General features: G+C 35.4%; 1 protein-coding gene across 2 annotated transcripts in view; it reads right to left on the reverse strand.

Annotated features, from left to right (window-relative positions):
- LOC145232287 (unconventional myosin-VI-like) overlaps positions 1-14,572 on the reverse strand; it is a 27,262-nt gene continuing 12,690 nt past the window's right edge. For both annotated transcript variants that reach the window (XM_080096873.1, XM_080096872.1), the window contains 15 exons: positions 14,039-14,169; positions 13,515-13,592; positions 9,058-9,187; positions 8,465-8,555; positions 7,807-7,954; positions 6,926-7,057; positions 6,429-6,538; positions 6,277-6,355; positions 6,098-6,147; positions 5,454-5,579; positions 4,760-4,863; positions 4,002-4,133; positions 3,356-3,607; positions 2,479-2,573; positions 1-1,865 (listed from right to left, as the gene is read on the reverse strand). In XM_080096873.1, the coding sequence (XP_079952999.1) occupies positions 1,761-1,865; positions 2,479-2,573; positions 3,356-3,607; positions 4,002-4,133; positions 4,760-4,863; positions 5,454-5,579; positions 6,098-6,147; positions 6,277-6,355; positions 6,429-6,538; positions 6,926-7,057; positions 7,807-7,954; positions 8,465-8,555; positions 9,058-9,187; positions 13,515-13,592; positions 14,039-14,169 (1,763 nt within the window). In that variant the 3' untranslated portion in view covers positions 1-1,760. The remainder of the gene's footprint in view (positions 1,866-2,478; positions 2,574-3,355; positions 3,608-4,001; positions 4,134-4,759; positions 4,864-5,453; positions 5,580-6,097; positions 6,148-6,276; positions 6,356-6,428; positions 6,539-6,925; positions 7,058-7,806; positions 7,955-8,464; positions 8,556-9,057; positions 9,188-13,514; positions 13,593-14,038; positions 14,170-14,572) is intronic.

Consider the following 14,572-nt stretch of genomic DNA (forward strand, 5'->3'; position numbering starts at 1 on the left):
CAGCTTTGCTACAATTTATTGCGACCGATTAAGGAAGGGACAATTTTGCTACTTTGTACAATGGAATGGTTCACGGCGTACCAAAAATATTTTGCTACGTATACGGCGTACCGATATTTTTATGCCACCGGACAAGTTTGGTACAGGAACAAAAATGAATATAAAACACGTTAAGTGAAGAGTGGTGCTGTAAGAACTGAAGTGATTGAATAAGCATATATATTTACATGTATAAATTGAAGGGTGGTATGAATTACTTTTTTTTAAATTAAAATTTATTAGAGGGCAATGATGGTACTCAAACTGTACCATGTAGGTACAGTATATAAACCGAGAGCAAATTCATACAAACGTTCGTTTGGTTGTAAACGGTAATTTGGGGATGTTTGTACATATTATCACATCCTGAAATACAGCATGGAGATATCATGCACTAAAACAAGGTAGAAGAATTTTACAACCATTTTATGCAAAATTGAAAATTTGCAAGTTTACTGGAGCCAAACAGTAGGACTAAAACAGAAATGCTACTTTTGTATAAATGCGCTTATCATTTTTCTACAGTGGTCAACGAATTGCACATGACATCGTACAAAATCTGCTGGTTAAAAAAATTGTGAGAATTCTCAAACAAATTTTTCGTTGATACAAAAAGTGATGAAAAAATTGGCCTTTTTGAAGTACAGAAAATGGTTTAGTTAGGTAATAATTCATAAGTTTTGAGCTGATGGTAATGTTTTGGAATTTTACATAGAATTTGGAATTATACGTGAAAAGTTATGTACACTATTCTATGGCGAAATAAATAAATAAACGCAGCATGTACAAAAGGTCACATGTTTATGTTCAACCAATCAAAAATCAAAATCCAAACTTGATTTTGTCGTTATTTAATTTATGCGGATCACATTCTAATGCAATTTTTATTCAGATGGCTCCTTAAACCGTCAACTAGATGCAAATAGCCAAGAATTGACGAATATCGGTTGCATATGGTAACAGCACAATGCTTCTTGAACAAAACTAAACTAACAGCAACAGCATGAATGTAATTCTAAATTATGGCAAATTTACCAAACCTACGGAAAGTTCTATCTTTTGTGTGGTATTTTATAACAAACACAATTTTATCGACAATGTTACAGAAATAAATGTCCTAAATGTTGAAAAAACACAAATGAAAGTTTCTACGGTAGCATGTTAGTAAATTGGAAGTTCAATATCAAAAAAACAGTGAAACCGGCTTAACAGAGTAGGCAGAATTAGTAAGTACGATTTTAAGAGTTAAAATGGAATTGGATTGCACACAAGTAAATTTTTGGTTAACATTTTTCTAAGGGTAAACACTGGAATGATTTTCAGCGAAATGGAAAAAATCGGCACAAAAAGCAAAATCGACAATTTGACAAAGTACAAAAACGCAAAATATATGAATTAATTACAAAAGCGCGATAATTTTTGCTACATAAACGCAAAATTTTACAGATTTATTGAAGTTTCTACAGGTTACACAAATCAATTACAATTACATTATATTCAAGCAATAATAAACTATTACAACCATCTATTTTTGTTTCTAAAAGCCCAAAAGGCTACAATAGCAGATGCTAACACAAAAGTAAACCTTAATCCTAACATTACAGTCTGACAGAAAAAAACAGACAAAAAACGTTTTTTTAGGTTAAAATTGGTCGAAAACACATTATAGCCAGTACCAAAAATAATAGCTTAGATTTGATGCAGTCGCATAGCGCTGAAAATTATTGAGACATTTGCTGCATCATGGCTGTAGCATATGTGGGACGTGCTTGTTTAGCTTTGATAGCAGCAAGAAGGTATTCCCGCCCACGGTTTTGGATCCATACCTATCAGAATATAATGTAGTTGGTTATGTCAGGATGTAGAATAAAACCAGATTTTATTACGCAGACATTTCGACAAAAACATTGGTCATCATCAGCGAAATTTTGATTTTAGTAAAGCTGCTCTTAAAGTCCGTGTCTTGTGTACTTCAGTTGTATTAAGATGTTATTGTAATTTAGGCTGAGATAAGTTTTATGTTGTAAAGGGTCAAAAAACAACTTTAGATTTACTAGAGCTATCCAAAAAAGAGTAAAAAATTAAAACGTGTGTTAACAACCAAATTTTGGACCAGCAATGGCAAGTAAAATTAAATACAACGTTTATACTTAAGTTTCACAACCCTTGTTAAAAAAAAGTCTCTCATAGGTTCAGACGAAATAATTTTGATGTATAAACTGTTGCTGCCAGGCATTATATAATGTACTAAATAATGCTCCTCTGGTAAATGTATTGTTTTTTACGACGTTTTTAACATTACCTGATGAATTTACCAAGAACGTCTATAAAAACAATACACTTTCCAGATAAGCATTACTTGGTACATAAAAATAATTTTAACTTTAAAATTCGATTTCAAATTAAGTTTTCTATGTGTAAGCCTTAAATGAGCCTTACCTGTTCAAACTCGCGAGGTAAAATCTCTGCCCCTTTCTTGCGGGTAAGTCCAGTATCGTCCAACCTTAGTTCACAAATCTGCATATCATCCTTGCCTGTTTTAAACACAAAACATACTATAAACTTAATAGAAGGTAACCACGTTATTGGACACACAATGAACCGTATTGAAATCTTTGAAAATTAAACTTTGCTCAAACGGCACGATCAGTTATTGAAAAACCACAAGTGTTAAAAAATTTTGTACAAAAAAGCAAAAAACAGTATTCTTTAATGCCTATGTCGTCTCTAGTAAAGCCAGATACAGTTCTGTGTATTACGATGTTTTATTCTATAACTGGTAACTGTTTACTGCTTTGAATTGTTTTATGATACTATGTAGAAAAAAATTATGCTAAAATAAAACTTTGCGTCTGGTTAAAAATGAAAAAGGACAACAATACACTTTTCAATTGCAAAAAATACATATTAAAGCAGTGTTTTTTTATTTTGGGGGGGGGGGGGGGGGGGGGGCACAGAACGAAACACAGTATGCATTAAATAATCTTTCAGAACACCAAACAGAATTTGATGCAATACAGTAGACAAGCTCATACTTAACTACTGTATTAAACTTAATCAGCAACAGGCCCACGCAAATACATTCTAATTATTTCACAACCCTAAATGAAGCAAGTCGCGATAGAACATTCACCCTGGTGCTAGTGGATAAATAGTTTCAGAATAGAAAAGCTATTTACGTCCATTGTGTCAAACCAGTGATTTTGAACAGGTGTTCTATGGAATACAAGTCAAACTAACGAATTTCTGGCGAAACATCTGGCGATCTTTCACGGAACACCGGTTAAAAACCACTGCAATAAAACTTGTATCTTACCAGCAACCAACAGAAGTGGTACTTTATCAGGATGTAGCTCCATTTGTCTAGCGATGTACTGGCCATCAAAGTGCGCATACCACCAGCCTTTCTTTTGATACTGTGGATCCAATCCCTGGTCGGTGTTACGGATAAATGGGATTCGAAAGAATCGCTGCGCTGTGTTCGGATTCGGAGCAGGCTGTCTACGTGGGGCTGCTTTAGGGGGTGGGGCTAACGATGGCGCAGCTTGTGGGTGAGGGTGGGTGGCCGCTATAATTGAAAGCAGAAAAGTGCAACGTTAGAAAACTGAAAGGTAACTTTATTTATTTAGTTAAAGGTTGCAAAAGTTGTTTAAAGTGTAAGTTTCAAAATGATGCTAATAAATTCTTTTTTCTGTTTATTAGTGTTTGCTGAGAAAGCGGCATGACGTAATTTTTTGTCACGGCCGAATGAATTTACTTATGGTTTGGTGTTTTAAATGTTTTAGTTTTGAATGTTTTTACCAGCTGCCTATATTATTTACATGTTTTTCCGCTACAAAAAATACTGTACCAAAATATTAACTATTTGGGGGTATAATTAAAAACAAATTTTCTACGAACTGTTATGAGCAAACTGTTGTTCTGCCGGGCAAGGAAAAAGTTTACAAAAAGATATTTCTCACCGTGTTCGACAACAGTCTTGGGAGCCCTCTGATCTTGTTCCTGATTTCTCGGCTTGTGCTTGGATTTCCACAAATGGTAAACTTTCAAGCGACGGTGGAATTCTTCGCGACAATCTTCCAACAACTTGATATCTGCAAAGCATTAAAATTTATCATTGGTCTAGAACAGGGCTGTGCAACCTTTTTCGTCGGTGGGCCATATAACCAATTTTTTTTTACCCTCCTGTTGGTCCGGCTTGCATTATAATATCATGTCGATATTATTTTCACACCCCGTTTTGTTTTATTTTACGTTTAAAATCAACAAAATGTTAGGTACAAGTAAGTTTTGTCGCAACACTGCCTTTCACAACGAAGTAATTGTTTACTAGACAAAGAGATATATTACGTCACATTTGGTATAGATGCGCAACAAGCACCCAGTGCGAATAGAATACCATAGGTCTAGGTGAATTAAGTTCTATGCGCTGGTTTAGCTTATTCTAGTTACGTATAGCAACTTAGGAAATTCCGAAAACTAGCGCAGATTTTTTATAAATGTGCATTTTTACTTGCTCTGAATCAAAGTGTTGTTGAGGGCCACACTAAACGGCTTGGCGGGCCGGATTGTGGCCCGCAGGCCGCGGGTTGCATACCACTGGTCTAGAACTCTAGATAGCAAATATATATGAAAAGAAGTATTTTTAAGATAGGCACTTAACTTGCATGTGAAAAGTATTTTAACACATCTGTACTTAAGTTTTAGCTGTTTTTGATACCTGTAGAAGTATTGATGGCATCTCGTAGTTCAGTATATTTCCATTTTGTCAAGTCGTTCTTCTTTGCACCACCTGCCACTGTGTTAGATGCCGCAGCCATTGCACTGTGTAAGAAAAACAAAGGCGGTCCAACTCAAGCAAAGATTTAAAGTTTGAAACAAGCTCGGCGAATTACTCGACCTACTCGTGTCATAACGATCTAACTAACAACTCGACTGGCCAAATGACCTAATTTTACTTGTGTCTTCTAACGAGTTATGGCAAGAGTAGTTTTTACCGCAAATCGACTTTAAAGTTGTTAGCCAAATGACTCGACTTAACTCGTGTTTGGTAAGGAGTTATGGGCAAGTGATTATCTATCAAACAACTAGAATTTGACTTTTTGGTCAATTGACTCGATTTAACTCGCGTCTTGTAACGAGTTATTGACAAGAGTTTGTCTGTCCAGCAACTTACCTGCTGTCATAGAACAAGTTGTTGCAAAGAAAATATTCCGCAAAACGCCACTTTAAATGACTCGACTATACTCGTCATTTGTAACGAGTTGTTGGAAAGAGTTATTTCACCAATAATGCGACTTTGACTCTTTGATAAAATGACTCGACTGAACTCGTGTCTTGCAAAGAGTTGTTAAAAGACGTTATCGCCCCAACATAAAATTCAAGCAAAAGTTCAGAACCAAATGTAAAGTCACCTCTTTTGCATCTGAACAACGGCTGCGTTACTCGGTTGTTCTTCGACCAGTTGTGGATGCGAGTCATCTTGTGCGAGTCTCATCGCCAACTCACGATCTCGTCTTTCCTGCTCCTCTATGGCACGTCTGTTGAATAACCAAAAATTATTTTTAACTTGAACAAACAGATTAAAGCCCATAGCCTCAATAACTCCATTTATTAGAACAGGGATGTAGGTAGGTTGGGTCACACTTTTGGGTCGGGTTTGGCTTAGGTTTGAATAAAAAAGGGCATGACTTCACACTAGACATCAATTGTGTCGCAAAGTCACCAAGTTTCGACTTAAAAAAACGGCTTTAGTAAAGCTCTGGTCAGAAAAGTACCCTAGTATACTGTATGCAAAGAACACCCCCTTTAAAATAAATCAATCAAACTTCTCAACCATTTAAAATAAACAAGAAAAGCATACAGCAAACACAAAACCGGGTAATTTGCGAAAGTCGAACAAAACAAGGCCAAGTCAGGACTTTTGAATTTTAAATTTGTTCGAAACCCGACAATGTGTTACGCTATAACAAGTTTTTGGTTGAAAAATATTCGTAAATGAAAAGAAACCGTATAATAAAATTTTAAAACGAAATTAAAACAGTTTTATCTAATTTACCTTCTTTCTTCTTCTTCTCTTTCTTTTGCCATCTCAGCCTCAAGGCGAGCCTGATTAAACAGTAAAAACAATAAAGCTTTCTGATAACTACCGACTTTTATCACAAACATTTTTTCGTCAAGATTATTGGGCATTCCTTTTGTTATATATTTAACGGGGCACATATTAAAGTTAATTACTTGTATCTTCTTTTGCTCCTCCTCTCTTTTCCGCTCTTCCTCTTCTTCTCTCTTCCTTTGTGCTTCCATCTCAGCTTTACTACAAACAAACATTCCACATCCTTTGTCTGCTATTACTTTTTTTGAAAAACAACAAGGTTCACAAAACTCACATCCTTCGCTTCTCCTCCTCCTCTTTTCTCTTTCGTTCTCTTTCTTCCTCCATGAGTCTCTTGCGCCTCTCTTCCTCCTCTCGGCGTTTGCGCTCCAACTCCATTTGCTCCTGAAGAAACAATACAAACGATTCAGTGTTTAATCTCAAGTTATCGAATTGTTTTGGAATTAACAAACAAATAATTCAAATGCTGCGAACATCATATAAACGGTTTTATATGGTGACATTATGGTAAAAAAAACTACTAACCCTTATTTTATGCTACAAGCGCTACTCCTTCATTTATTTAGAATAAAACGATCGCATAGCTTTGCATTTAAACACAAAGTGATAAGTAAAGAAATTGTTTACTTTGTTGAAGACAAGCTAGTTGTGTGGAAAAAATACACGACGTCAATTATTTGTTGTTGTTTTTCGGATTTTGAAACCATTGGTCCAAAACACCCCGGATAATCAAGAAAGAAAAATGTAATGAAAAAATAGAAGATGAGATACCTTGATCTTTCTGGCTCGTTCTGCTTCTTCTTCTGCAAGTTTTCTCGATTTCAGATCTTTAAGTAAAACTTCCTCCTGTTTGATAAGTTGCTGAAAGGATTTTTCCATGCCAGGCAAATCCAATTTTGCTGCCTGCACACACAAAAAAAAACTTTCAGGTTTGTCGATTGTGACGTCACTAAGTGGTTGCAAAACATTATTTGCCAAATTTGGAAATACTACTTGGATTGAAAATGCCGATCAGAATAAGCTTTTTATTAAAGGCTTTTTGTAATAGAGTGGTAGAGCTGGGTCAAAAAGTAGGTTTATGACAAAACATTGTTTTCACGTGACTTTTCCAAAAACGAGTTTTCTTGAACGTTAACATTTCTTACAAAATACTTAAGCATGGGAAAAAAATAACTACTTTCATTGTTTCTGGATGACCACTTAATGATTGCATATGGGTGGGGTCTTTAAAATACTATAGAAAAACATGTAGTTTAAAGTTTATAATACGCCAGGCCTGTGACAGATGGTAATGGTGGCATACAGAAATCAAGTCTTACAAGCATTACCATACCAGATTTGGCAAGGAAAATGCAGTCTACCTGAAACGCTTTACAAACTTCCATTAGAAAACCATAATATTACAGTTTAAGGCGCTGGTTCTTACCCATGAGAACAACCAAGTGAATTTCATTTACCCCTTTGAAAATAAATTACTGAATATGTCACAGAAGGAAAAAAAGCCAGACTTACATGTGTTGTCACAAAAGAATAACGCCACAAAACCTAAAAAATGTAATTATCCCCTAAACATATTCATTACATCTGTAGGGACAATTACCCGAAGGTAAAGACCACTGGCTTGGGGGTAAGAGTTCCAAATTGGCACTGACCTTTATCTTGCTGATGTGAGAACGAAGTGCCTTTTCATGATTTTCCACCTTTGTGCTCATTTCCTTCTTATCCTTAAGGACACTGACCATAGCTCGCATGTTGGGTAGAGAGCGAAGCAGTGGCATCACCTTTGCCAGGGCACGGATACTAGGAACATCAAAATGCTGTTTAGTGATACGGCGAATGCATACAGGGTGATATTAACCGTTTTTTTTAATGAAGTTTACATTTTACAAACAGTCCCAAAACTAAACAAACTCAAGAAAACGGTGATTAACGCCAATTTCTTTATACTGCATTTCATTCAAAATGCAAAATGTTCGCAAGTTGTCTGATAAACCGGCAAATTGTACAATGGTTGCGAAGATAAAGTAGTTTGCAATATAGCTGGAATAACATGATTGCGAAGTAAGTATCATATTGTTTTTTAATTCAAGCGCCCATTCTGTTTACACCCTTAATTGCAAATTGTTCAAATTTACAAATAGTTACAAATTGAATCATGAACAGCCAAATAAAACAATAGTTTTGAAGACAATGTGTTTTGTAATAGAAGTTAATACGACAACTAAATTTGAAGTTAAATGTACTGTATTTCAATTAAAAGGGCGACGATACTTTTTTAGACAAACTAATTTGCGAATTGTTTAAACTTACCGTGGTTGGTGCTTCTTTCTTGCAAGGTAGCCTCGAATGTGCTTCTGTATGCAAATGTAGTTTCCTCGACGCCAAAGTATTTTGTTCTTCACTGGAACAAATAAACGAGGTCGTTTTATGACAAAAATAAGAAAGTCCGTCCACTACGTTAACATAGTAGTCAAGTAGTTTTGTTTTAATGAAGGGTAATTTACTTTAAAGCATGAATTTATTGTATTTTCTAAATCAACTTTTTAGGCCCACTCCAAAAGCGAAAGATTTGTGACATTCAGTGTCAGGACATTAAGTAATAAAACAGAATGTTATTGTCAGACTATTTTTATGTGCACAAAAGTTTTCATGCTAAAAGTTTATTTTCTTGATTTCGTTTATTTTTGCTCTTTTAAACCCTAATACCAATAGGTTACACTTCGACAAGAACTGTTTTAATAGTAACTAAATCAAAATTTAAATTTTACGGATCCCCCACCATTCTAATCAGTCGGGCTCCCATGCATCCCCAATAGTTAGACATAGGCTAAAAAAGCTTGCCTGTGGTGGGATTCGAACCCACGACAGGAGACTTACGGAATTACTCAAACACTTTTTCTTACACTTGATGACGCTGAAGGCACACCAGATAGATTTCCTCCATCTTGCACGAATCAGCCACTTCTCAACACGTTTGATGAGAATCTTAAGGTTTTCGGGGTCCGATCTCATAAGCTGGTCAAACTCCGCAAACTGCAAGGCAACAGATTAACGCAATATTACAATTGGAAAATTTTGAAAAATTCTACACTTGGGATAAGGTGTTTTACTGTTTAAACTAACAAATTTCGTTTGAATATATCATTTTCAAACTTCAATTTGTTGTGTTCAAATCATTTTTATTATGGATGTTTTATCCTGTGGCTTTTTAGCAACTAAAGATGCCAGCTAGGTGAAATATATATATATTCCATGCATATTTTTTTTCTTCGACTCATTTTTTGTAAACTATTTAAGTTATCTTTTCCGAAGGTTCGAAACCAGCAAGAATTCAGGTTTAAACATTAGTAAACTCTTTGGCTTGATGTTCAAGAATTTGAATGATATGTTTTGTTCTCTGGCTATCTCAAGATTTACAGTCCAAACATGCTTTTAAATGTTCAGTGTGAAAACATAAGCAAATAAATTGCAGGTGAAAAAGCATGTGACAATATAATGCACGACAACATACGTATGATCTGTTCACATATGTGCTCTTGTGCTATTGCTTGTGTCAGTATTATGTATTACCCTGACATTGCGTTTAAGAAGGTTTCAGGAGAAACGCAGGAAACGCAAATGTGATGACATTATTATTGACATCTGCACAACAGCGTGGTCTTGTTCGTTCTACGCGCAAACGGTTTTATTTCAAGAGGGCAAGACATTGAAAAAGTGCATGTTTTTTTTTCTATTATACCCGATTCGGGCCTTGTTAGAAAAAGGCCATCCTCGGGCCGAGTTTCGGGCTTGGGCCATGGTCTTGGGGCGTTTATAAATCAAATTTCACATTCAAGCGCACACTTGAATACTAAATCAAACCATACTTTAGTTATTTAGGTCTGAAACAATGTAAATTATAGGGAAGGTTCGACGTAAATAGATGCGCAACCCGTTGCTAATGGTTTACGATTAACACGAATGCACCTGTCGTATATAGTCACAAAACAACGTGTACGACATTCATTTAGTTGGAATACATAATTAATAGCGGAATATTAAATGTAAGAGCCTTACCGCTTATAACAGGCACCACGGCTGCATGAATTATTTACAAGACTGCAAACGAATTAATGTCAATATTTTAACGCCGACTGGTAAATAAACTTTCTACCCCATAGGGACTTTTGACACAGAAGTGAAAGGCTAGTTGTTTTATATTGCGTAATGTCTCACATTTAAACCTTTTATTTCAAGACAAGTTTAAAAATTTCGAACACTTTTGGGGCTTTTAAGTCGTTTTGCCAAATCGAATGTGAAAACAAAAAACTTGTTTGTTCAGTTCGTAATTATTTTAATACAGCTATAGTTGCTAAAAAACATTTGAAAAACCATTTTTACCGTCTTATTGTAAACATAAATATATTTTAATAATTAAGAGTGCTGTATGTATTGAGTCTTTAAGCAACATCGCGCATTACATAGATTTTGTACAGAAGCATACTTTCCAATTTCAAACACCTTCAGTTTTTACAGATGCCTGTAACGTATTAGTCAATTAGGGAGCACGTTAAACGTGTTTGGAAAATCCTTTTTGCATGTCACCGTTCTTTCCCTGTCCTGATTAATAGGTGACATTAGGATGCCCACATACACTAACTAGTACTTTGTAATTAATTGTATAATGGAAACGCCATTAGCACCTGCGTACACTATCTTCATATTTGGTAGGCTAGTAGGGGCGAAACAAACGCCGTCCAACAGTTTTACTACAGCAGTAAGTAACTAGGGTTACCATATCTGAGTGGGTTAAGTTCCTTACACCTATCATACAGAATACCTCGGTTAATCTGGACCCGAATGGACTATAATTTGTCCCTTCTAGGCGAAGATCCGGGTTAACCAATGTCGATTAGTTAAAGGTTTACCACATTGCAAATGATTTATACCTTAAGTTATGCTCGAATTAGGCGAAGATCCGGATTAACCAAAACCGGTTTAACCGAGATTTACTGAATGTAGCTTTTTAAAATCAAACTGGAAAAGACACAGAATTGTTTTTCTTTAACTTATGGTACAAAATAGAGAAACATTAGCCATCTAGGTTCACCGAATAAGGGAAGAAACCATACTGTTCATTTTAAGTCCCAACCTAATGTGGCAATTGCCTACTAGTTTGATAACTGAGGCTGGGTTCGGTCTCTCGTTTTGAAAATTCTTTGAACATTCAGTTAACGCCAGGATTTCGGATGTTCCATACGTCTGGTACACCTTAGTTAAATGTTCAGGTTTCAAATACTCCCCGTTTTTCATGTTAATCTGTACACCCAGTAAAAAAAACGTACTGTATACTTTCAATTAAAATCACCCAGCTCGTTGCTAGGTGGATGAAGACTATAATGAACCTTATGCTTAATGATTTGAAATTTATCAAGTCAAGTCAGTAAGAATTTTAGATGTATTAATTTCGCTTTTATAGCATCATCGGTATATCTTATTTAAATAGATTCTATTGTGTGACTTAATGTTTGTCGTGAGCTTTAACCAGCAAAAAAAGCAAACAAACGCTTTTAGGGTTTTTCCAGAAGTGTTCGGCTTCCACTTTTAGCAACGTGTTACACAAACAACGAATGTAATAAATTAATGACAAAATCAACCAGCTTCGTTGTGCGGTTTTTAACGTACTTTCTACCCAGTCATATACCAGTTAAAAATTAACCCCAAAAGCAACAAGGTGATACGTGAAGGATGTGTCAAACCGAACCAGCATATGAATACTAGGTACAAAGTCATGTCAATTTTAAGGCTTAGGGTTTGACAAAACTATAATGGACATCGTAGCATGAAGAGATTCCAAAAAATCCAACTATTTAACAAAAAAGTCCAACTAATATATTAAACTAAAAAATGCCATCTCCCTATAAACTGCCATTTTCAACGGACAAAAGTTATTCACAGTTAAAACGGGCGCTTTATTGCTGTTATACGTTCGGAATGTCCGACGTCATTAAATGTTCGAACTAGCACCAGTGATAATGTAATCAAGTAAAATCTATCACTCAACAAATTTTGGTCTACTTTTTCTAAGAAGGTCTTTAGAGGACTAAACAAAGCTGTTCAAAATAGGAATGTGTTTGCGTTTGGCTCCACTGTGTAAGATGATCATTTTGCTTTTGTGTTTAGTTTGTTCCTTATTTTGTTTTATTTTATCTTACACAAAGTTATTAGTTAACTGCAGTTCATACTAGATACGCTTGTAGACAATGCAAATTGTAATTAAAACAAATTTGTTAAATGGCAAATTATTTTTTGTTAAAGTATTGAGGTCAAGTACTTAAAACTTTTTCACACTGTTTTATTGAATTAAGTTCAAATATTTTGTATTTAAATATGTTTTGCCGAAATTTGTGACAGCAAAATTATATATAAACGTGGTTTTAAAAAACCATTGCAATAAAATAGAACAAAAATTCAAAGAATGGTTTTGTCCAGTTGGTATCAGCTGAGTGACGCCCTGTTACGTGTACTGGAATTTAAACAGTCTGTTAGCCATTACCTGGAAATATGTGCCCGGATTTTATATACGTAGCATGGACAAACACTCAAATAATGACGTAACCGGTTTCATGTTGGACTGTACACACACATGTTGGTTGTAAAAGTTAATACTTCGAATATTTTCAAATCCCAAGAATAATGTAATTCTACGTTTGTGCGACATATTCTGAAGCAAATTTGAAATTTTTACATTTGACAAAAAAGAAAAACATTTTATAATGTTGGTAAAGTTCAGGCAGTGTTAATGTTTTAATTCAAAGTCGTTTTACAATCTTTTAGCTATTTGGTAACATCACAAGAATGTAATGTATAGAGTTTCTTTAAAGGAGGTTCACATGCAATGTTTTGATATAATGCAACGTCTTCGCTATATTCGAAGCAAAATAAAATGTTATTGATCAGTTTTTGTTTCAGTAAACCGTGAAACAAAAGGTGCTTTTATCGCGTTTTGTTATGCTTTTTTGGCATTTTACCCTAACTTTGTCAGCCACTTGGGCGGAAATTTTGCTGCGAGCAGTGGGGAAAAAAAGACCAAACAAAATACATGATCAATGCCATTATTAGCACAAGGGCTATTTCCTAACCACCTACAGTACACCAAGGCCTTTCGGATGGTACGTGAGTAGCTTATAGCTGTATTCATTTAAAGCCAGATTAAGGATTGCAACTCAACTGACCCAACTATTCAGGTTTTGGGCGAAACCCGTGCTTTGGGCATTATTTAAGGTCAGGACCCCATTTATCCAATGAACACTCAACGGAACGCTACGCAACTAACAAAAAAACAGTGTTTGAATGTAAACAGTCAAGTACCAGTTCTTACCTTTCCCGGGCGGAAAAATACTTTAGTCAGTCCGAACTTGAAATCCTTATCATCAAGACCGAGTGCTTTGAAGAGGGCCTGCAAATACACTTGATGATGTCACACAGTTTTGTTGCGCGCTTATACAACCGTATTTTTACTGTTGACAAGTATTGTGTTACTCAACCAATAGACACAAACTGTGTGCTACATAAGTTAACAACAAGAAAAAATAATGAAACAAACACTAAAAAGCCTAAAATGTACAATTATTGTCACCAACATCCTTAATTTGTGCAGTTTGCATGCACAGAAAACCTCGGTTAATCCGGAACCGTTTGGACCAAAAATTTGTCCGAATTAGGTAAAAATCCAGGTTAACCAATATCGATAAGTTAAACACTTAGCACATTACAGATCATTTGTAATTCAAGTTTTGTCTGAGTTGGGCGAAAATCCAGGTTAACTGTTTATTTACACCCAACTAAAATATTGCAACTAGTATTGAAAGCGGTATAGGAATGGATGTAAGACAAAAAGTTTACCTTGCAAAACATTCTGGGATCAAGACGTTTCAACTTGTCAGGCATGAGCGTCTTGTACATGTTGTACACGTCAGAAAATTGAGCACGTGAAGGAAAACCACCTTGCATGAGATCAAGTACAGACACCATACCTAAAAACCATCAACAGTGGTTGGAAAATGTATGGTTTGTTTATTATAGTGGCTCTCAAACTTTTTTTATCTGTGGTTTAGATATTATTTTCAGCACGGGTTTAAGGTCCACTACATTGTGAAACCGTTCATAACTTTTCAATGCCTTTGGAAGCCATTGGAAGTTCCGGTGTCAAAAATAGAAGCTGACTAGTTAAATGCTGTGGAAACATATTACACAAGTGGAGAACATCTGGAGCTTCAGACAAGCATTTTGGAACCTTTGGGGCTTTCTGAGTGTTTCTTATCAGTGGTTTATAGCTACTGATATATGTAAAACTTTGTCGGTGTTGGTGCCCACAAAAATGTTGAAAACTCTAGTTCAGAGACAAAAGTAGGAAAATCGGTTTCAAAGAGTTTTTTA

Source organism: Phallusia mammillata, chromosome 6 (assembly GCF_965637545.1).
Source record: "Phallusia mammillata chromosome 6, kaPhaMamm4.hap1.1, whole genome shotgun sequence".
In the NCBI taxonomy this organism is placed as follows: Eukaryota; Metazoa; Chordata; class Ascidiacea; order Phlebobranchia; family Ascidiidae; genus Phallusia; species Phallusia mammillata.